Source organism: Ixodes scapularis, unplaced genomic scaffold (assembly GCF_016920785.2).
Source record: "Ixodes scapularis isolate PalLabHiFi unplaced genomic scaffold, ASM1692078v2 PGA_scaffold4__175_contigs__length_147842914, whole genome shotgun sequence".
In the NCBI taxonomy this organism is placed as follows: domain Eukaryota; kingdom Metazoa; phylum Arthropoda; class Arachnida; order Ixodida; family Ixodidae; genus Ixodes; species Ixodes scapularis.
The window spans coordinates 112,905,714-112,927,044 of NW_024609879.1; the positions used below are offsets into that span (position 1 = coordinate 112,905,714).

Genomic DNA, 21,331 nt, shown 5'->3' on the forward strand with positions numbered 1-21,331 from the left:
CAAAACAACGCAGGAATACACGTCTCACATGGGGACTTCAGCGCACAGCCCCAGACCGGAAGTGCGCCCGATGCGCCCAATGCCCCATCACAGCGCCGTGCTGTAACAGAGTGGCGTTCGTGTATTACACGTGTTCCGGTTTGGTTTAGTTGCATCAAGAGCCGTCTGAGCATTCTTGGAGAGGCGTGCATAAATATGTCGTAGTCTGACGGTGTAATGCAAATGCCGTCACGGCAAAAAAGCATTCACTTCTCTGAAGAAAAAGAAAAGAAAACGTTGCGGCTCACGCGTTTTTTTTTTTTTTAATTTGAACATCAACCACGCATACAGCACGGCTATCCTCCTTGCCTTCTCGCTGTCGTCTTTTTCTCTTTCTTGCTTTTAGGAGACTGGGGACCGACAACAAAAGCGCAATCTGTGAGTTGCTGTCCGGACCCACGTGATGAGCATGTTCCAACCCTCTGTCCAGGTGTGCAAGGCACTAATTTTTACTATTTTCTACTGTTTTCGTGATACGTTTGCCATCTTGAAATATGACTCAGACGGGTTTGGCGACAAACAATAAAGTACATATTGTTTGAGCATAACCACAATAAAAAACCTATGCCCAAGGACAAAGTAGAACTATTGGCACGAACCCCTTGATTTCAAGCGCCTTCCGATAGGCAAATAAGGTTATTTGCTATCTTGCCCCAACTCACCTACATCAGAATTCAACATGACGGCCATTACGAAGGAGACGGTCTTACAAGTGGTCCTTTCCACTTTTGGTACTATCGGGGAAAAATGAAATGCGAACAGCGGAGCGCGTTGCTCGCGGTACAGGCTGCGCCGCCTGGAAGTGAACCTAGGGGCGAGGGTGCGTGGCCTACTCCGATGTGTTAACGCCCCTCGATTGGCGCTCCCCCAGCTTCGGCAGTGCGCCTCTCAGTGCGCTGAAAGCTGTCACCGCTATCTTTGCCTGCTCGTCGAGTGCGGCGAGCTTCTTTGCACCGCACGCGCTGAGCCAGCGAAGATAGCGGTGAAAGCTTTCAGCACACTAAGAGGCGCACTGCTGAAGCTTGGAGAGCGCAGAGGGAGGGGCATGAACACGTCGGAGTAGGCCGCGCACCCTCGCTCCTAGGCTCACCTCCAGGCGGCGCAGCCTGTACCGCGAGCCACGCGCTCCGCTGTTCGCATTTCATTTTTCCCCGATAGTACATCTTCAATTATCCCTTCAGCTTCTCTTTACACAGCTAGTCATGTCGTTTAATACCCTAGATGGTGCTTGCAGAAAAAAAAAAAAAAAACGCTTAGTCAAAAAACAGAAAGAGAAGTGAACGTCTCCCTTCTGTGCTTGCTCGTTCGATCAAAATGCTTTTCCCTTTCTGCACCCCAGTATCAGGTAGTAAACGACACGATTAGGCTACCAGCAGCTCGCGCCTGCGCACTCACAGCCTTTACACAGCTGTTTTGTTGGACACCCGAAAATCATGACTGTGCAGCGGACGACAAACAGCGATGCAGATAGTTTCCAGACAAGGAAATGTGCAATTCTTCAGAATAAAGTCACGTTCGCTGCTATCGGCTCAAAAACAAACGCCGATAACACGGACGCGCCAAGCGTCGTCGCAGGGAGGATCCCCACCGCTCTCTTTTCTTCTTTCCCAGTCTCGCAACGGACGGGCGGGGAGCTTCAACGTTCGTTCGCGCTGCACAGTAATCTACAAGCTCATCACACGCGCGCCTTCACTGCTGGCGTGGACGCACGCCGCACACACACACGTCCCAGTCCTGAAACAGGCTCGCCATGGAAATCAGGGGAGCACTGCTCCTTCTCTGCGTGGCGACCGCGGTGATTTCCGAAGTTCGTGGCAATGTACCAACTGGCGCGACAACGGTAAGTCGGTTAATACCGTTTTGCTTCTTCTTTTGACACCATGGAAAGGCGGGTGCCCGTCGCCTCGAAGTCTTTTTCTTTCGTGTGTCACGAGTCGGTTGTCTGCCGGGTTCTGTTTTTTGCGGTTTGCAGAAAGAGAAAAGAAAAATGAATGTCTCGAACCCACGCAAAAAAGTCGGCACTCGCTACGCTTTGTGTTTTCTTACGCGGGTCTAGTAAACTCTGAGGGCGTGTCACGACTTTTAGGGATGAGTTTCGCTAGCGTCGGGCGGATTGTGTGCAAGCCAGACCTAGAGCACGTTCTGTATAAAAATCGAAATTGACCTTCAGTCTTCGCATAAAATTGCAGGAGACGCAAACGCATTCTGTGGTCTTATCCTCTGTTGACATTTTTGACAATTCTAGAATTTGAAGAGTCTATTCGCTCCTCAATGGCTTTTTGGGGGCATTCGATTTGTGTGAGAGGCTAAGACCCACAAAACGCCTTATACGTATGAATTCCGCGCTAAAGTTATCGGGAAAGTTGAACCGCATATTTTGCTAGTGTTTCGCTCTAGACGTCAAAACCAGCTGATAAGCGGGTTCTTTCTGAAAACTTTCGGAGGATCTTGGTGAACGACTAATTGAATCAGCAGTCTCAATTTTCCGGTTTGGGGGATATGAGCTTTATATTTGCGACCTGCAAAACTACTGCAAGAGGCTTACCGAGCTGGGCCTTGTTTAGCGTCAAGAAGGTCAAATTTGATGAGTTATGTAGTGCTTTCAAACTGAAAAAAAGGCGAATCTGGCTAACTGACGTTATCGTCTTAGCAGTGTAACTGTGTTAAACACCGACCAGACGAATTCCCCCATGAATGAAGCTGTCAAGAACGGGAGAGAAGTCTAGTCATCTCATCGGGTAAGGATTTGGAGGATTTCTTGTTTACTTTAATAAAGTTGGAGCTGAATATTAAAACCGGGAATTTATTCCAAATCAGGTGGTTATTAACTAAACAGAGACACAAATATTTCGGACGTCAAATTGAGGTTCTTCGAAGGGTTCGAAAATGAAAGTAACTCTCGTGTCTGTAGACGGCCCTTGTTTAACGGTGGCAAGATCTGGACTGTGACGAAACAAGATGTTTACCGTCATGTATCGACAATTGTTGCGGGTGAAGCGCGCCCTTGTCAGAGCAAACGTTTTTTAACCGCTCTACTCCTATCAAGACAGAATATTTTTTAAACAGAGCAAGATACTAAGGACAAACTATTCTTTATTCGACAGGTTGTTTTTTTATATTCGAAAGCTGTGTGATAACCCGAAGCGAGTCCCATTACCTTGCTGAGAGGTAGCGCAGAATGCGTTAGGATAATGCACAGCCGTCATGCGCAGATGACCCGAGCCGATATCAGTCATGCCACGAATTCTGTTGGGTTTGAAATATAAAAATCTTGACGAGGGCATGACTACGCTTTTGTCCGAGCCAACATTTTTCTCTGCTCGACAGGTATGGAGACAGATTTATCTTCGAACAGAAAGATACTCTGGAAAACAAACTACTCCTCATTCCAGAGGTTATTTTTGTACGCGTGAGAGCTGGACGATAACGCCAAGCGATTCCAAAGGCGTTCGCAGAGGTCATGCGCAAATGTCAATCACGCCATGAATTCGCCTTGTGGGTTTGAAATATACAATTCTGTAATGTTGCCCTGAAGGCTTGTCCCTGCGGTGCTGTGACGGAGCATGCGGCGCTAGGATTAATTTTATATGGCAAATCTAGAAGGGGCACGAACGGGTACTGATCCAACTAGTCCCGGTTAATGCGGGGACAAGTTCGTCTGCTTCTTGCGCAGGGGTTGCGGTGCTGTCAGGACGCCGAGCTCTGATGGGCTCCGATCGGAAGGATAGTCAGTAGACCTCAAGTCGGCTAGCATTGAGGTCTACCCCCTATCCTTCAAATCGGGGCCAATTAGAGCGCGGCGTTCTGACGTCGATTCAACCCATTGCGCAAGAAGCAGACGAACTTTCACTCCTCATAGGAAAGCACCCGATTGGCAGCGTCTTGACGAGGGATCCGTGGCGACTTGCGCGCCTCATCTCCCCCCTTGACGAGTGTTTCGCAAAAAGCGCTGTAGCGAACCCAGGGTAGTCCTTGTTGTCGGACTAGGTACCGACCAGGACATCGGGAGGATGGGCCTTGGATGCCGGGGTGACTTTTCGATAGACGTTTAATTTACAATTGTACGAGTAGAATACCAAAGCAGGAAGATCATTAGCAGCCGTTCGCTGCCTCTTTTATAAGAGTTCCCTGGGCATACGCCCCCAGCTCTTTGACCAATGGCGGTGATGTCTGCCCCTACTTTTTCCTGCATCCGCAAATACAGCACACGCTATGGTACGGTTGGCGCCGAGACACGTACCGTTGCGCTGTCACGCGCAGACGCACGAGGGCGCCGTATTGCCGATCGCTCCCGCGCCGAACGTGAGATCTTTGGCACCGCACTCATCGCCGCCGCGCCGAACGCGATACCTTCGACCTCGCACTTTTATTGTTCTTGGCTGCAGCCGATAAACGTTGGTCGCGCCGCCGCCGGATGTTCCTCGGATTTCGTCTCTCGGCAAGCCGGCCTGGGAGTGAAAGTCCGTCTGCCCTGCTTCCGGTGTCGTCTTCTCGCCGTCGTTCCGGATCCTCGCTCGAAACTCGGCTGGGTGCGACATCCGTCGACAATATTCGGCAGGCTGGTTGACCTTATGCGCCGATTTAACCCCGCCACGGGCCATACGCCACAGTCGTCTGGCTCACTGAGCTGACAGCAAACGGATCCCCATGGAGAAGAGATTTGGCCGAAGTGGTCGGTTCATTTGAGCGCACATGCCGCCGTAGCCGCCGCCTCATGACGCTGCCAATTGCCATCTACCAATTGTAATCTGGCACCTTTCTGGGCCGTCAAATGGCTTTTCAGCATGTGTACCTGCCCGTTTATCCGGAATGTCAGGCACCACTCATGCGCTCACAGCCCAGTGACTATGAATGTTTGCCTTGGTGATGAGCGCTGCAAAGTGGTACACGAGCTGTCGACGGACGCCCGTTGAGCTTAATATGAGTCAACTGTGCATTCACAGGAGCTCGTAGCCTAACGCCATTAAGTTATAAACAAGATTGTTTGGTGAAATCGGCATTCACTCGGCTATGCACAGTTTCATAGTAAGCCAAAGGACGTTCGAAGGCTTGTGCATATGCAAACACGAATACACGCATTAAAACGCGCAGGTCATGGGGCTTTCCCTGCACTTAACCTGTTTAGCCAACGACAGAGAACGCACGAAGAGGTTTCGAACGCCATGACGTCCCGTCTTTGCCGCTGTTTGATTGGTCCCATCGGTTCGTAGCGCCGACGGTGCTCTGACCTCAAGGTGAAATAAATGCAAAAACTTTTCAAACGCTCATCACCCAATCGAAAACTGCCGAGGTATAGGGCTGGGAACGCCTGCTCGGTGTCTAATATTCCCCAGAAGTGAGGTATATCCTGTGCATGCTCTTATGCGCGCTCCACAGCCCAGGAGACAGGGATGGCAGCGCACAGAAGCCGATCTTCGAATGGTCGATAGGGTTGGCCGGCCGCGAGGGGAGTGTCGCCCAACAAGGAAACTCACTGGAATGTGGAATGTCGCGCATAAAAGCAATGCCCAATCAGTTTTTTTTTTTTTTTTTTAGGGTAGTTTTTGTTGGTGTGCGCGGTTCATAGAAAGCTTGACCGTGGCTTTGTAACAGAGCGTCTACCAACAGTCGCATATTTTAGTCATTGAGGTGACTTGTTGTCCCCTCATTCGTAATTATAGAGTTGAATTATAACTCGACTGGTACGCGTTATGAGGTTGAGGAAATCCGCCTTGGTTACAATAACGTTCATTTGCTCTACGATAAAAGGGATTAAAAAGCATGCTCGGTGTACAGTGAGCTATTTTTGTTTATACGTGTAATCATACGTTACTATACTTTATAAACACAGCGGTTTCAAATATCAGTGTAGCTTACACAACAGCTTTCCAAACTCAGAAATCTTGCGTTGTGCGATTTGTCACGTCATGGGGGTTGTTTCAAATGTCAAATATGAAATGTAACCTGCAACAATGCGCTACTATCGTATTTTTGCAAGCTGTTATACAATGAGCGTTCACTTGGTGTTATACATGTTAGTGTCCTACCGTTTTTTTTTTTTTAAATACAGTATATTTTTGCATATGCCTTATTTAGTAGCGAATTCAACACCGTTTGATGTAAGAGGAGCCTAGACAGAATTACAACACATTTCGAATGATGGTCTAGTCTGACTGATGATACAAATTCGTTTCTTGATTCCAAAATATAGAACGAGCCATGAATCTGTAGCACAAAAATGATCTGAATCGTAATGCGCTTTTTAGTATGCTCTCTTTATCACGCACATTGCCACGCGTATTTGTGTGATTTGAAATTTAAATGATAGTTTTGAATATTTTTACAAAATTTGCAGTCAACGTAAATTGTTTTAAATTTTTTTCTTTGCAGAACGTCTTTCAAGATGGAGGTTTGCCAGAACCCGACAAGTTATCAGGTACGGTCTATTTGCAAGTTTTGCTTTTCAGCTGGACGTTGTACCAATGGCGACCGTTAGAAAAATGTCCTAGAACAAATGCTTCAGTGAAGCACTTTTAGTGAATAACCAAACATTTCTGCAATATTTTTAATGCTTAGTAGATGCAAACAAACTGTGCAGAGTAAGATCCGATTGACAACATATCTCCCTCAGTCGGTGATCTAAACAAAGTGATAGGAAGGGACAAAATGGAGATAAAAAGATGGAGGGGAATTTCCACCACCACCACCCCTTTCCGGTCGGCACGTGCCGGGGGGGGGGGGGGGGGGGGGGTGGACAAACGGAGGCCGACATGAGTTGAAGAAAACGAAGAAATTGTCATGCCGTCATATTGGTACTGGACTACGTGTTAAGATCTGATATGAAATTGCGTTTTGGTTCGTGGAATGTTTATTGCTTAATTTACATTCCAATTTTCTTTCTTATTTTTGTAATATAAATTTTATTTTTTGGTCAAGGTTCTGTCTACCCTCCTCCGAAGAGCATATCACTAACTGACATTAGTGGGACGGATGGTCCGGTGGTCAACATCACCTGGATACCGGAAAGTTCAAGGGAAGAAGACATTCTTGGCTACCACGTTGAAGTTTGCAGCGAAGAGTGCCTTGCCGACTACACGAGAGGAGCGTATCTTGTCTGGGAAGGTCTGAACTACTGGACGACCTACATTTTCAAGGTGTTTGTCCTCTATCAAGAGGGGGATAACCAAGTCCTTAGCAGACCCTTGATTCGTCAACACGAGACTGGGCCTGGAGGTAAGAAAAGGCGCTTCCTAATCTAGTGCGGCATTACATAAATAAACAGATCGGAAACTACCGTAAAATCCCGTAAGCGCGCCCTCCCCCGTAATTCAGAAATATTGCCTCCATCCTATTCCGGTATACAGCACGCGATGTCCGACTGGAACCACATGAACTGCGCGATCTGCGGTACCGGTTCGTCTAACGTAAGAGTTCCTAGCGGGTTCAAGCGATCTCGCGTGTTTATTGCATCGTAAAATGCGAGTCTGCTGCGTCCTCGATACGCGGTGTTTGTTCCCGCGGCATGCGCGTTCGCAGTGGGTTCCCGCGTGTTTTATCTGCGGTCTGCGCACGCGATATTGGTTCCCATGACACACGTGTTGTCCCGAATGTTTGTTGCAGCGTGAAATTCAAATCTGCTGCATCCGCGAATTGCGGCATAGGTTCCCATAACATGCGAGTTCGCGGCAGGTTCCCGCGTGACCTTTGCACAGTGTACTGTGTTCGCACGCGTCTAACGCGAACTTTTTGTCGCCAAAATCGGTGCCCATAACTACATGCGCGTTACAGTCGAAACCAAAAACCGAAACTCGAGAAAAACTCAATGCTCGCTACAAGGTGACTAGCCTCATCACCATCGTAACTAGGGATGGACCGAATCTGCCAAACTTCAGATTCGGCAAAGATTCGGTGAAAATTCGGCAAATGTCTGCACACACGCGAGAACGCGACGGAGTTTTGGATTGCAAATGGACGCCGTGCAGTCATGCGGTTGCCATCGTTCAGTGTAGTACAACCAGCGGTTACGGCGTGGTGTGAGGTAGGCTACACGGTAGCTGTGCGTTTGTGAGCCAATGTGTGGTTCTCTTAACGAGCTACCCCGTGATACACACGCCGTCCGACTCTTTCGGACGGCACCTGTAGGCGCGAGTGGAGTGCCGTCGGACGGCAATGTAGACAGTTTTTACTTTTTAGATATCTAAAAACTAAATCTGCCTGCGCGTTGGAATCGTGCAAACACTGTAAAGCGAATCTGCTTCGTCCGCAACCCATTTTACTAATGACGCAAGATGTCGTAGTAAATTACCGCGTGTTTATAGAATCATAAAACGCAAATTTGCCGTGTCCGCAATCCGCTGTATCAGTTCCCGTTTTCTGTGGTTTGTAGCGGATAGCCCAGTGTATTATATCCTTTTTTTATATAAATTTTTGCTGTCGCATCCCCAAAGCTAGCCCACCGCATGTTTTTCCCAATTTATATCTTCATTATGAGTGACGCAATATTCATAAAAATATTCTTATAAATAAATGGCGGAGCGGCAGTGAAAAATCTGCAACTGACCAGCCCTGACCCACATCGGTATTGTTAAGAACTCTGTGCGGTTCAAGCAATACACAAAGAAATATATTCTTACAGCAATGCAACTAATAACAATTTTTAAGTAAGTACAAAATGTGCGTTATATATATTTTTCACTATACAGCTCTTAAGGAATTTGGTAACTGTATACATAACCTTTCGTTGGTAATCATTAAACCTGCACTTAAGAAAGTTTAAGGTGGTGAGGTAAATTGTATTATTTTCTAATAATGCAAATTGTGGAGGGCACAAACGCGACAAAACAATTGCCAAATAACGCAGAAGCGTAATTTTGATTTTTGGGCTATTTTGTTAAGAGAGATGTATTCATCGAGCGTAATAAAATTGATGTTTCTATTCCATTCAAGCCGCTGATTAAAATGTATATTCCATACGTTTCCTTATATGGTTGTAGAATAACTAATTTTAATCTAAAAAATTGGGACTATATTTTGTTTTAAATAAAGGTTGAAAGTCAAGCGCATTAAAAATTTCCTGCATTGTTTTCATTTGCCTAAAAATATTTTCAACAATACCTGAAAATGTGTTCATTTATGCTATATCTGTTTAATAAACTGTAACTATTCACCCTTGCCATTTTAGCATTTTGCTACTGTAGGTTTCAGACTCTTCCGGACGCCTAACGCTGTGCGCTATTAAAATAATTAAGGGTATACCTCCTACTTTTTACCCGTTTCTTCTTCACTAGTTAGGTCAAATAAATTAGTGACGCTTTCATAAAGATCAACTTTATTGTACAGATCAGATTTACACTCAATCTCAAAATGTGCACACAAAATTTCATTGTTACCATTTTATAAACCCAAAAAATCATCATGACTTGTTTTCCGCGCGCCTTTATTGTATTATTTTCCAGCTCCTGGTCTTCCGTCATCTTTGGCTGCTACCAGCCACGAATCGGACGCAGTCGTAATTTCGTGGGGAAATCCGCCACAGAGAACGCCAAGACACCCGGATGGATTTACTCTTGCGGTCTGTGAAAGAACAGAAGCCGAACGCTGCACTCAGAAACTCATCAAATACTCCAAAGATGGCTACCAGGTTTATGTTGATCATCTCGAAGACGGCATGGATTACCTGGTGCAGGTTTCTGCCTACATCGAAGACGGTGAAGACATCTACACGGGTCCTACCGCCAATACGACTGTACGAACGCTTCCACCTCGTAAGTACTTTTAAAGCACCTGCTATCGCTATGTTTTATTTGTACGGAGTTCCTGCGGAGGTAAATATGCTTTTGTTTTTGTATTGAGAAACCAACATTTGTAATACTTTTACCACGATTTTTTTTTTTGCGAAACACGGCGCAGTGAAACGTTTTGCAAAGATTGTAAACAAAAGTGGTTCAGCCACAAGGTATATTAGGGCAATAGGTAACATCGGAGCAGGCCTAAACAAAACAGTAAGAAATTATGTTTGCATAAATGCACGTCGACCTAGAGCGGCACAATTATTGCAACATTAGATTTTCGTTTGAAATTTGTTAATGAATAAGAACCAATATAATCAATGAGCACACTTTTATACTGAAGAAAAATAATTTAGCTGCCTGACAATACGGCGTCTTATTTTTTTCGGTTAGACGTGCGGTTAGAAATGTCCGGTGTAACTGCTAACGTCTTACGCGAGAACCTCTCGCCAATGTTAAAGAAACAATCGCGCTGCAAAGAGCTCCAAGATACCAAGACGCCGCCTGCGTTTCTTACCCCTCTCGTCGACTCCAGCAGTGCTTTTGGAAGTAAACAAACATAATTCGATGACTAGTGAAAAAGAAATGTCTACAATATCGTTTTTTTCCCCTCGTTTCATTGCAACAGGATTCCAAGCTCCTTTTGACGTACGATACCGGCTGGTTCCGTCCGATGAAGACGTGCAAGGCGTTCTCACCTGGAAGATGCCGAACGGGACCGATCCCCCTCCGGAGAGATTCGTCGTCCACGTGTGCCGTCTCAACAAGTGTCGTCCACACTCTAGCACGACTCCCCAGCTCGTCCTCAATGGCTTGAGATTTTGGTCTCGATACAACGCCACGGTGAGGGCCCTGTATCCAACGGCCAAGAATGCGACGGTCTGGAGCAGCGGAGCGACAGTCACGATGCACACTGGGCCCGGAGGTACGTTCCGATCGATGGTGTTCACTATGTCAAGTATTTTGAAATATCTGACATATAAGCTACACAAAATGTTCTAGTAACGATTCGTAAAAAATAATGAATAAAAAAAAACATAGTTCCTGGAGTTTTATAATGCACTTGCATAATTCAAGAAAATCTGCATACACTAGAGTTTTAGGGTACCGGTTTTGCACATCCGATACGTTACAATGAGACCTCCGGTACACACTGCGCGTGTGCTACCGCAGCAAGACTCGCGCATGCGCAGTTGGTACCAGAGGGGGCATTGTATACCGTATAGGATGTGCAAAAGACGGTTTCTTAAACTTTTCTGTTGTGCTTCTTTCTTCTATGACATGACCATGGATGACCCATGATCCCATGGGTCATTCAAAAACTGTCCACAGCGAACGCCGTGTGTTTTGTATGATGTAAGAGCAACACCTGTGTTATTGCGGCTTTATGCTTTTAAAAAAACCTTAAAAAACGTTAAAAAAACTCCTGAAACATTTATGAATGGTGACTGACATTTTGCTTTATTAAGGCTTGGTTTCTTGAGGACTGAAGAAGCTAGCTTTCTGAGACTGCTCTCACTGGAATATCTGCTCTCACTTTCAAAATTCCAAGAGATGCCCTTTTCGTGTATTCCAAGATTGGGAGGCGACCAGTATATTTTACAAAAACAAAAACAATTAAAATAATAATTCGCCGTCGAGGTGATGAGACACTGCGACCGTTCAGATTTTAGTTACTTGCTTCGATTATCGTACCGGCGTGTGGTCGTGCATCATCGCTGCGTGGTGCACGTTAAAGACCCCGGACTAGCGGTCTGTACTGCACTGGCTAAATTGCTCATCCACAGCCGAGACAGCGCGGACGCCCATTAGGGGCTGGCTAACTTCCGGCTGTATAAAAATACACACAACACACTTAGTACCGTCATGTCATGCGCAAGAGCGGTCCTGATAAGAGAACAGCAGCAATTAGCGTTTTAGAGCACAGCTCTTGGGCGCCCGTGTCCGGATAGCTGAGTCGGCGTAACCGCGCGCGTTTCTTTATGGGACGTCAGTTTCCCCGATAAATTTCGCGGGGAAACTTCACCTGCTAAATTTAGCAAGTAAATTTTCACTAAATTTTCCGCTAGATTTAGGGGAAATTTTGCGCTAAATTTCCCTGGTATATTTAGCTGGAATATTTTCCCGGTAAATTTAGCGAAAATATTTCCCCGCCAAAGGTAGCGGAGAAATTGAGCGACCATTTCCCAATAAATGGAATGGGAGCAGGAGGGGGAGGAGGAGGAGGGGCATACCCTCCCCTCATCCTTCTCAAGAGTCGCTCTGATCCGGCATTAGAGAATTGTAAACTTCTTTCATTTTTTAGAGCGCAGCTCTTAGGGGCCCGTTTCCAGCCTGGTCGGCGCCGCTCAGGCTGACCTCGGGGGGGGGGGGGGGTCACGTGACCCCCCCCCCGAGGTCACGTGACCCCCTGGTCACGTGATCCCCCCCCCCCCCCCCGGGGTCACGTGACTACCCGCAGGTGACGTGACCCCCCTCAGTACCCTTCCCTACTCTTCCTCAAGAGCTGCGCTCCAATTCGGCGTTACAGAGATTTGTAAACGGCTTTCACTTTTTTCCTTGATTGTAAAATTTTTATAATTCAACTAATATAAAACAATATTGAACAACAAAAACTGACGTTCCAAGTGGTGGGGCTGCACCCAACAAAGAAAAATCGACTCATAGATATTTCTCATCTGCTGTGGTTCAGCTATAAAAATAATTAAATATCGCCGTACTAAATTGAAAAAAAGTGTCACCGGGAAATACATACTTTGATGAAACTACACTCACCCCTGACCGTAGTTCCAAAACGGCAGGACGTACGTTTTTTTATATATATATATTTTTTTTTTACGGCTTTTCTTTTTTTTTTGTCACAGAGAACGGCTTTTATGGCTTTTTTCGTTTCCAGCTTATGCTCATGCTTTTTACTTCGTGATTTGTACTTTGTTCTTATCGGCCAATGCCGTAATCTGATTTCCTGCAGGGCGACGATAGAATATTCGGAACTCGCAGCGTTCCGCGTTCCTTTAAGCTGCGAGTGAATATGGAACATAACCATTAATTTTTTTTACATTACAAACTTGTTTGTCTATGCAAATTTTCTATTGGTTTTACCCTGTTCATTCATTTTCAAGGAAAGTAAATCTGCAATGATAATGCATGCGTAGATCGAGGAACTCACCCCAATTATATCGAAACCCCATGACGCGTCTTACCCCCATTTTACGTTCCTAGTCCACCAGTGTCACGAACTCAATTCACCAGTTCGGCGTAGCTCTGCCGCATTAACGCTCGTTCACACATTTGCGTTCATAGCGACCAACACGACCGCGATAACCGGGACAGCGGTAATTCGAGATTGCTTCACAAAGCTATGCGGAGCGCAAATTCGTCTGGTTCTCGCACAGGGGATGCGATGACGTCAGAACGCCGAGCTCTGATTGGCTGATCGAGAAAAAAATAGTGGGTAAACATCAAGGCTCCTAGCATTGAGTTCTACCCACTATATTTTCAATCAAAGCCAATCGGAGCTCGGAGTTGTTTTGACATTTCCGCAACTTCTGCGCAATAAGCAGACGACTTGCTTTCCGCATACCTCTTGTATTTTGTGCCACGTTTCGTACGGGATTTTAGTTTGTCTCACTGACTTTGGTCGCTGCCGTCGTTTCAGTCGAGCTGAATGCAACCAACGTAACTTTTTGAACCAGGTATCGTTCTTAAAACTTCGCTCGCTTAATTGCAGCGACCCGGGCTCCCACGTTCCTTTCCGCTCTGCCGATGGGACCACATGCCGTGACACTGCTTTGGCAATTTTCGCTCGATTCGACGGCTCCTGTGCCAGAAGCGTTCAGAGTATCCGTCTGCGATCGGGCACAGCGCTGCTTGAACTTTTCGAAGCCTTTTGACGAAGACGGAATCCAGAAGGAGACGGTTGGACGACTCGCTGCGGACACCAAATACCAGGTGGCTGTTTCTACCGTCCTGAGTTACGAGAACGAATCCTTCGTGAGCCCTGCCGCTACCACCAGCTTCACAACAGAAACGATACGTAAGAATATTTTTTTATGGTTATCATTTTAGTTCTATCAGTCCTCATTATTTCAAAAATTACTCGTTTAAACTGCGTGTTTTGTCTCGTATTCTGCTTATCACATCTAAAAAATGAAGATACGGATATTGATAGTAATAAATTTGACAGCATGATGGCCTCGGTATAAAACTCTACAATATAGCAGACTAGCTGGGTGTTTTCGCTAAAAAATAGGTTTTCCTGAGAATTTTTAGGAATCTTCTTGTAGATTACCAAATGCCCGTGCGAAGAATCTGACCACACGCGAATACTGTGAGGAGGACACACGCATCTGCTAAGCGGCTTACGTTTGCCTTTTGTATAAACCCGATCAGCACTATATATGTTAAATATTTGGTATATTGTATATCGGCAAACCTGTGTTCCGACAGAAGTAAATGCAAATACGGTATATGCATTGAAAGCTGCCTTGAAAATAATTGGGAAACACAAGGCGCGTGCAGATGATTATATGTTAAGCCTGGAGATGGATTTACATATTTTTTTATAAACCGGTACATACTCCGAGATAGCTAACGAAGCATAGCGAGACAGATGTCTAGAAAATGTTACTTAACTCATGCAACCAACAGGCATCTAATGACCAAAAGAGCATGAATAATATTCTTACTTTGGCTAAGAAGAGCAGGAAGGTAATATTCTGTTTTGAAATCCTAGGCACTACAGCAAAATTTGTAAAAGTAAGGCAGATAAGACGGTGTGGAATTCAATTTTTTGTTTCAGAAATAATCGTGACGTGAAAACATCAAGCAAGTTGGTTAATCTTCTAAACTTGTTCTATATTCAGAATATTTCAGTCGAAAAATACCTATTGGGTCAGCGGTCATTCAGTGAATATACAAGGTTTCGGCAGGAGTTTGGCGAAAACTAATGTTGAAAACTGGTACAGCCGTCGGAGTACCTTGGGTTGAGGTTGAAGACAACGTCCGCGAGCATTTGCAGCTCTTTGCAGGACGGGTGCCACCTGCGTGAACTTGTATTTAAAAACAAGGCTTGGACATGATGTTCAAAGCAGGTGCATACAACGTGCTAGATGTTTCTTCCGCAGTGGATTCTCCGCCAACGAACCTTTCGGCGTCGCTGAGTCCTAACAAGCACGACGTGGACGTCACCATAACCTGGAGTGTCCCGGGCCATCTGAAGACTCAGCCTTTCAAGTACAGGATTGAGGTGCGCGGAAAGTCGAGCCTCACCGAGGTGTACGAGATCGACAGTCCCAAGTTGCACTTCACCCTAAGCTTCGCTCTACAAAAGCGGCCCTTCTGGACGAATTACACTCTGGACCTGGTGGCGTTCTACCATAGCCGCGAAGGTGTCGTCATCAGCCCCGCCTCCACGTTGTCAATGTTCACGGGTCCTGGAGGTAAGACACTTTTCCGTGGCGACTCTGGTCACTGCTTACTTACGAAACGCAGGGCGTGGTATCTTATCATCACGATTCTCGCTTTCTGATTGGTCCTTCGTGGACCTTACTGACTGATGCCAGAATCTCATTGGCCGCGGAGCGTTGTCAAGGTGGTTCGCTCTCGACGCGCCGAGCTCTTCTTGGGCTGACAGTGACTAAAGAACCGATCATCTTCTCTTCTAGACACTATCGATGCAGGTTGCGAATTCCATCATCTTAGGAATATTGGGGTATTTGGGCTGGGAAGCGACTGCACGAAGTCGTCAATAACAGAAGTCATTTGCGAGCCATTTGGAAGCATTAAGTCACTAGGCTGGCAAGAATTCTGCTATGGAGCTTTTATTAATATGTTGCAAACGCGACTGAACGATCATGTGACTTCTGCAGGTTTGAAATGTTAAAACGTGTTAGGTGCTGAACTGAACTGCGAATGTAACGGATCCGGGCTCATTTACAGTTCATCCCTCAAAGTGTGTCAGTTAGGAAGCAGACAAAGCACCTTTGCTGCGCGGACCACTTGCAAAAAAAAAAAAAAAAAAAAAAAACTCGGGCCCACGGTTGTTGTTTTTCGAACCATTGTGTAACTCAATCGACTCAATTTCTTTCTGATTATTGAACCGTATCTCCTTCAGCAGCCTTTCAATATTGAAAGCGTGCCACAAGACAGTGGCGTCAGGATGCGGCTTCTAGCAGAAGCATTTGGACTTGACATCGCGTGTAGCAGTCAAATTTATTGTCTAAGCATTGTCATCTTTCCTGACCACAGTGCTACACAAAATGTCCAAGACCACAATCGGCGCACTTTTTTTTTTTACACGATATTCTGAAATTGAAAATACATCCATTCCACGCGCTTAAAAAATAAAAAAAATAATAATACAAACCTCGATTATTTCAATTTTAGTACGTCTACCCGATCCACATCAGCGAGCGAAGAGCTATCTCACAATAAGAGGAGCGAAAAATACTTCTTATGCGCATCTTATCACTTCGTAGCACTGGTGAAGGCAGTTCCGTAGTGATTTGCGAACCGTCAAACACACGAAACGCTTCGTAAAGGCATGTTGCTGTAGCGCAGATAAACGAAAAACGTGGCGGCGTGTTGCAATCGTCGCGGCTTACGATTGCGGAGGACAGGATTGAATTCAGCTCCGAGCAACTCCTGCGGGTCTAATTACGTGAAAGTAGATGTACATTGTAACACGGGACGTGGATACGTTTTTGGATTTCAAGGTGCCAAACCTTTCCTCTTAATCGATGTCGAGAAACGCGGCCGTTGGAAGACGCAGACGCGGTCCAGACCGCTGCTGGTCAAGGCCTGCGGGCAGGTCAAGGCTCGAGGCCTGGGCGTGCAGACGTAACGCTGTCTCTTTTCGTTTGCCTAGCTGTCAAGGTTGACTCGCACGCCCCTTGAGGTGTCGCGCGCTCCCAACACTGGAAAAAAAAATGTTTGCTAAGATCATTACTCTTCGAACTTGGTATTATTTTACCACAATCTCCGCATTGTACACAGACTACGTGACCTGCATAAGTGCGGCGAGATCGCGACGACGTGACATCGATCTTAACCACTTTAAAGATTCACTTGACGGTTCGATGACTTCCTCACTCCTAAGATGTTTGTTCATTTATACCTTGTACGTGCTGGAACGCTCATTCTGAGGTCAATATTTTTTTCTTCTGAAAGCTATGTTGATTTATATTTTCACGCATGGCATAAAAATTTCAAGATGTTTCGGCGTGTGGCGTACACATTGAAAACGCATTGGTATTTTTTGAACACAGATTGCGTAAAGGAAACAACCTCCAATCATAGTATTTTTTTTTCTGTAAGGATTTTCTAGACGTGGAGATGTGTGCTGACGAGCGTTGGCTCCCCCCCCCCCCTTTTTTTTTTTCTTCGTCTTTTTTCTGCTTTATTGCGACCTTAGTTCAAAAGCCCTTGCAAAGAAAAACACCGTTAACACTTGTTTTTTTGTTTTATTTGTGAATGACCACTTTTCAGCTCCCGAGGTCTCCAACCTTACCGTGACTGCTCTGGGCAGTAGTGAGCTGAAGGTCGCCTGGAATGCCCCGCAGGAGCACGTGGATAGATTTCAACTGACAATTTGTTCGGCCGAGATCGTCAGCTGCGGGAACATCAGCCTGTCACGGGATGTCCGCGAGTACCGCGTCGGAAACCTGGAACCTTGGACGAGGCATACAGTCGGAATTACGGGATTTGTGAATTATGGCGGCAGGACCTACCACGGAACACCTGTCCAGGCTACTGGGATCACCGACCCTGCAGGTACCATGTTGTGCAACGAATATCAAATTTAAATTTTGGTTTAAATTTATGCGGAGGATTTGGAAGGTGCAGCACAATGATGTTCTTCGGATTAAGCTTGTTAACCTGGCTTACAGTGCTTCTATTGAGCACCAGTCTAATTGTTTTTGTTGCTGCTTCATTAATCTACTGAACTGAATGTTACATCTGCCGCCTATGTTGCTGATAGGCTTTGTTATACGTACTATCGGGTTCAAATGAAATGCGAACAGCGGAGCGCGTGGCCGTCGATACATGCTGCGCTTCCTGGAGGCCTCTTAAAATCGATGAAACTACGGGTTGGAGAGTAGGGCGCTGCGAGGGTGTGCGTCCTACTCTATGTGTTTGACCCTCGACCTGCACAACCCTCGACCTTCGGCGCTGCGCTGGTGGTGCGACGGAAGTTCCGTCGCAGCCACTCTCGTTGGCTCGGCATGAGCCATGCGAGGAAGCTCGCCGCTCGCAGCAGGAGCAGGCTGCTTGCGGGTGCGCTTCCGCAGAGCATTACCGCAGCGTCATGTTCCCTCCTAATTTGCGCAGTTTGTTTTTTTGTTTCTTTTCTTAATATGCGTTGTCATTTTCTTGTGAACAAAATAGCAGAAACTGTGCGAAATTCGAGACAGATTAACAAGGACAGGACCCAGGACGGCTGCTGATGCCTAAGTGAAGTCAATAACCTGGCAAACTTTTGTCTCAGCTCCCAGCGCTCGCCTCGTGTGTATCGCTGGGACTGCCAAAATGCAGGTCCACCAGCTCCCGCATTTACCGAACATTGTAACAAAATGCAGGAACTTCATCATTAGCATTTTGCAGGCAGCCATAATCTCGTTCAGCGCGCTCATTAAATGATCATCCCGGGTGCCAAAAGTGTGAAATAGAAGTTAAAGCAGTTCGTTCGCGCACGGAAAGCCTGTGGAACTTAATTGACGACAGTTATCAGAACCACTCAGACATCCTCGTGAAGAACCTAAAACGCATGGCTCTCGCAAAATAGTGAAAGGGCGTGGACGAAAATTAGGTGTTTATTAACTTAAAACAGTTTTTATTATATAATACATTATTTTACTCGCATATAAATCATGGCCATCTCATATGGTCGAACCACTGCATATACCAATCTTCAAAATATATTTTTATTACAAAAAAAATAAGCATTTTGCATGTTACGCTGGATTATCCAATAAACATCGTTTTCAATCAACTTAAGAGTAATGAAAAAAATTTTATTTATACAAATATCGTTTATGTTCGAACTATATGGTAGAAAAAAAATCAATCTCGAAGACTTAGCAAACCTAACAAAAAAAGGCCTATGCATATCCAACGCGAACTGTAGAACCATGAGAAGTACCATTTTTTAGAACTAATGACGGACAATACACAGCTTCATACATCCTTCCGACAAACAGAATAAGTTCAGTAGGGAAAATATACAACTTATCAATGTGTCTGTGAGCAGCTTGCGGGAAGTAATCATACTCATCTCAAACCAAACTCAAAAGAAGCTAAGTATTGATATGTTCATCCTAAAAATTTTTGGGGGTTGAAGTTGTTTTTTTGTTGCATTTTGTCTACTAATTCCAGTCTGTTCAAACTGAATTTGCATTATATAATGACACTAATCAATTTTTCTCTCGTGCAAGGGATCTCTTCACGTTTTCATTGATGTCCTAATCATATGTAAATAATTTCGTGCGCGTGTCTCAACGGCTATTTAGGTTGCTCGGGACTATACTTCGTTTCAGCTTCCGTCCCAGCGCGGCCAAAGCTCCGTGTGGCCGGAGCCAATCACACGCCGGCAACTGGTCACGCGATCTTGCCTGCACTTTTGTATCACTCCGCTGCGCAGCTGGTCGTCTGCGCCGCCCGCGCTGGTCGAGTATTTCGTCTGCTACGGGTGTATCAACGGTATAGTTTGCTCTAGGTTTAAAAAGTGCCCTTTCACGTTCTGAAGTTTATGTCACAGGGATGTCAGTACGTTGGCTGGTTGTTGGCATTGTGTCCGAGCTTTCCACCTGTCTGGCATTTCGGCATAGTTTCGAGATGTAAGTAAACATTGCAAGGTGCCCGATTACCCAGCCGTTGATGTTTCCTTGTAATGTCTGGATATACGAGGGCTCGAGGCGCAGTCCTTTCCACCAGCTTCTCGGCGTTCAATGTGGTCGGTAGGTAAAGGGGTGCCCTGATCTCGCCGCGTATCAGTGAATTGTAGTGGCCCGGGCGCTTTTCTTGTTTACAACGCATTCGCGGTACGACGCGGCCGGAGTCTTCTGCCGAATTTGAAAGGAGACATTCATCACAACCACTCGCGCCTGACGCCCAAACGTGCCTTTGCGAAAGGACATTCTGAAGCGACTCGGTTGACTCGGTGAGGAAAGCTGCGAAGCAAATGATTTGGCCATTATGGGAACAAAATCACACAGAATGACTACAATGAACTAGAAGAACCGAGCGCTGCAGCCGTGTTGCCAGCGGATGTACCCGTTTTCACCAAACCACATGCATTTACATATATTAATAACAATATAAACTTCGGATATTTAATTCCTTTCGTTGCAAATCATTCTCAGCACTACACATCTGGAATGTTGTGCAATGTTCACGCACAAGAGTTTTTTTTTTTTAAATATTACTTTTGCGGACTACTTTGTGGTGCGTAGGAACGCTCTTCTCGAAGTTGTGAACCGTTCCTCAGCCTTTGGCTGCGCTCGGACGGAAGCTGAAACGAAGTATAGTCAAGCTGTGTTACAGCTTTTTTCCCTTTTCACCTTCCAACTGTAAACTGTTGGCAAAATAAAAACATTAATTATTATTATTACTATTATTGCCAGGTAGCAGGCACGTAGCCAGGGGGGGACACCATGGGGCCCGCCCCCCCCCCCCCCAAATCTTTCCTTTTGCTGGGACTTCCTCTCCCCCCTCCCCCTCATCCAGTATTTTGTCATAGGCGCCCCCCCCCCCCCCCCCCCCCTGTGAAACAAAATCCTGGCTACGTGCATGCCAGGTAGCATTTGTGCAAAAATGATGAACAACTCGAAAACGCGAATGCTGCATGCGGCAAAGGCTGACGTCTCAGGCAGCGCCGCTACTTTGAAGTTTGACTCGGAAGATTCCACCTCTTTCAAAAACTTATAAAAGGGTAGTTAGCCACCTCTTAGTAATATCGGCCATCATCGAAAGATGCGTTTACGTTTGTCAAAAGTGCGAATGAGGTATGAATAATCGGCTGAAACTGCAAGGTTTGTCCCAGCATGGCTGTTTAGGTTTTTGTCCGCACCAACAGCAGACTGATATTTTGACATCTTGTCCGTTATTTCATTTCTATGATTCTCAGGGGTTGGATTATGTAGTTTTTCTAAGCCGGTTTCTCTCTGTCAGGGGGTGCTGTACAGTCCACGTGACGCGACCACAAAAGAGGCGCCTCCGGCAGCGTCCACGAGACGCGACCATTTAATGCTCACGCGAAGTGGCGTCCGGGGTCCTAGCGTCCCATCATGCACGATCCACGGGCGTAAACTAGTGTCTAGCGTCTTTCAGAGTCCCCCAGCGTCTGTCCACAGGCACCAGTAGAGCGTTTGAAAGGGCGCAACGCGATGCACAACGAAAACGAGACCTAAAATACCCGATTTTGCTCGCCAGGGGTGCTGCTTAAAACTTTATTTAGAGGTTTATAGCCATTCGTTAGCGAGCAGCGGATTTTATATTGCCTGTCAATTACGCATTCTTATTTAAAT

General features: G+C 46.0%; 1 protein-coding gene across 1 annotated transcript in view; it reads left to right on the top strand.

The window, feature by feature from the left end:
* The first annotated feature begins 6,324 nt into the window (after nt 1–6,324).
* The window catches only part of LOC120848891 (protein sidekick-1), a 29,612-nt gene continuing 14,605 nt past the window's right edge, over nt 6,325–21,331 (top strand). The window contains exons 1-7 of the mRNA XM_040220964.3: nt 6,325–6,454; nt 6,955–7,251; nt 9,474–9,782; nt 10,435–10,731; nt 13,537–13,842; nt 14,933–15,247; nt 17,295–17,579. Of these exons, the coding sequence (XP_040076898.2) occupies nt 6,340–6,454; nt 6,955–7,251; nt 9,474–9,782; nt 10,435–10,731; nt 13,537–13,842; nt 14,933–15,247; nt 17,295–17,579 (1,924 nt within the window). The 5' untranslated portion in view covers nt 6,325–6,339. The remainder of the gene's footprint in view (nt 6,455–6,954; nt 7,252–9,473; nt 9,783–10,434; nt 10,732–13,536; nt 13,843–14,932; nt 15,248–17,294; nt 17,580–21,331) is intronic.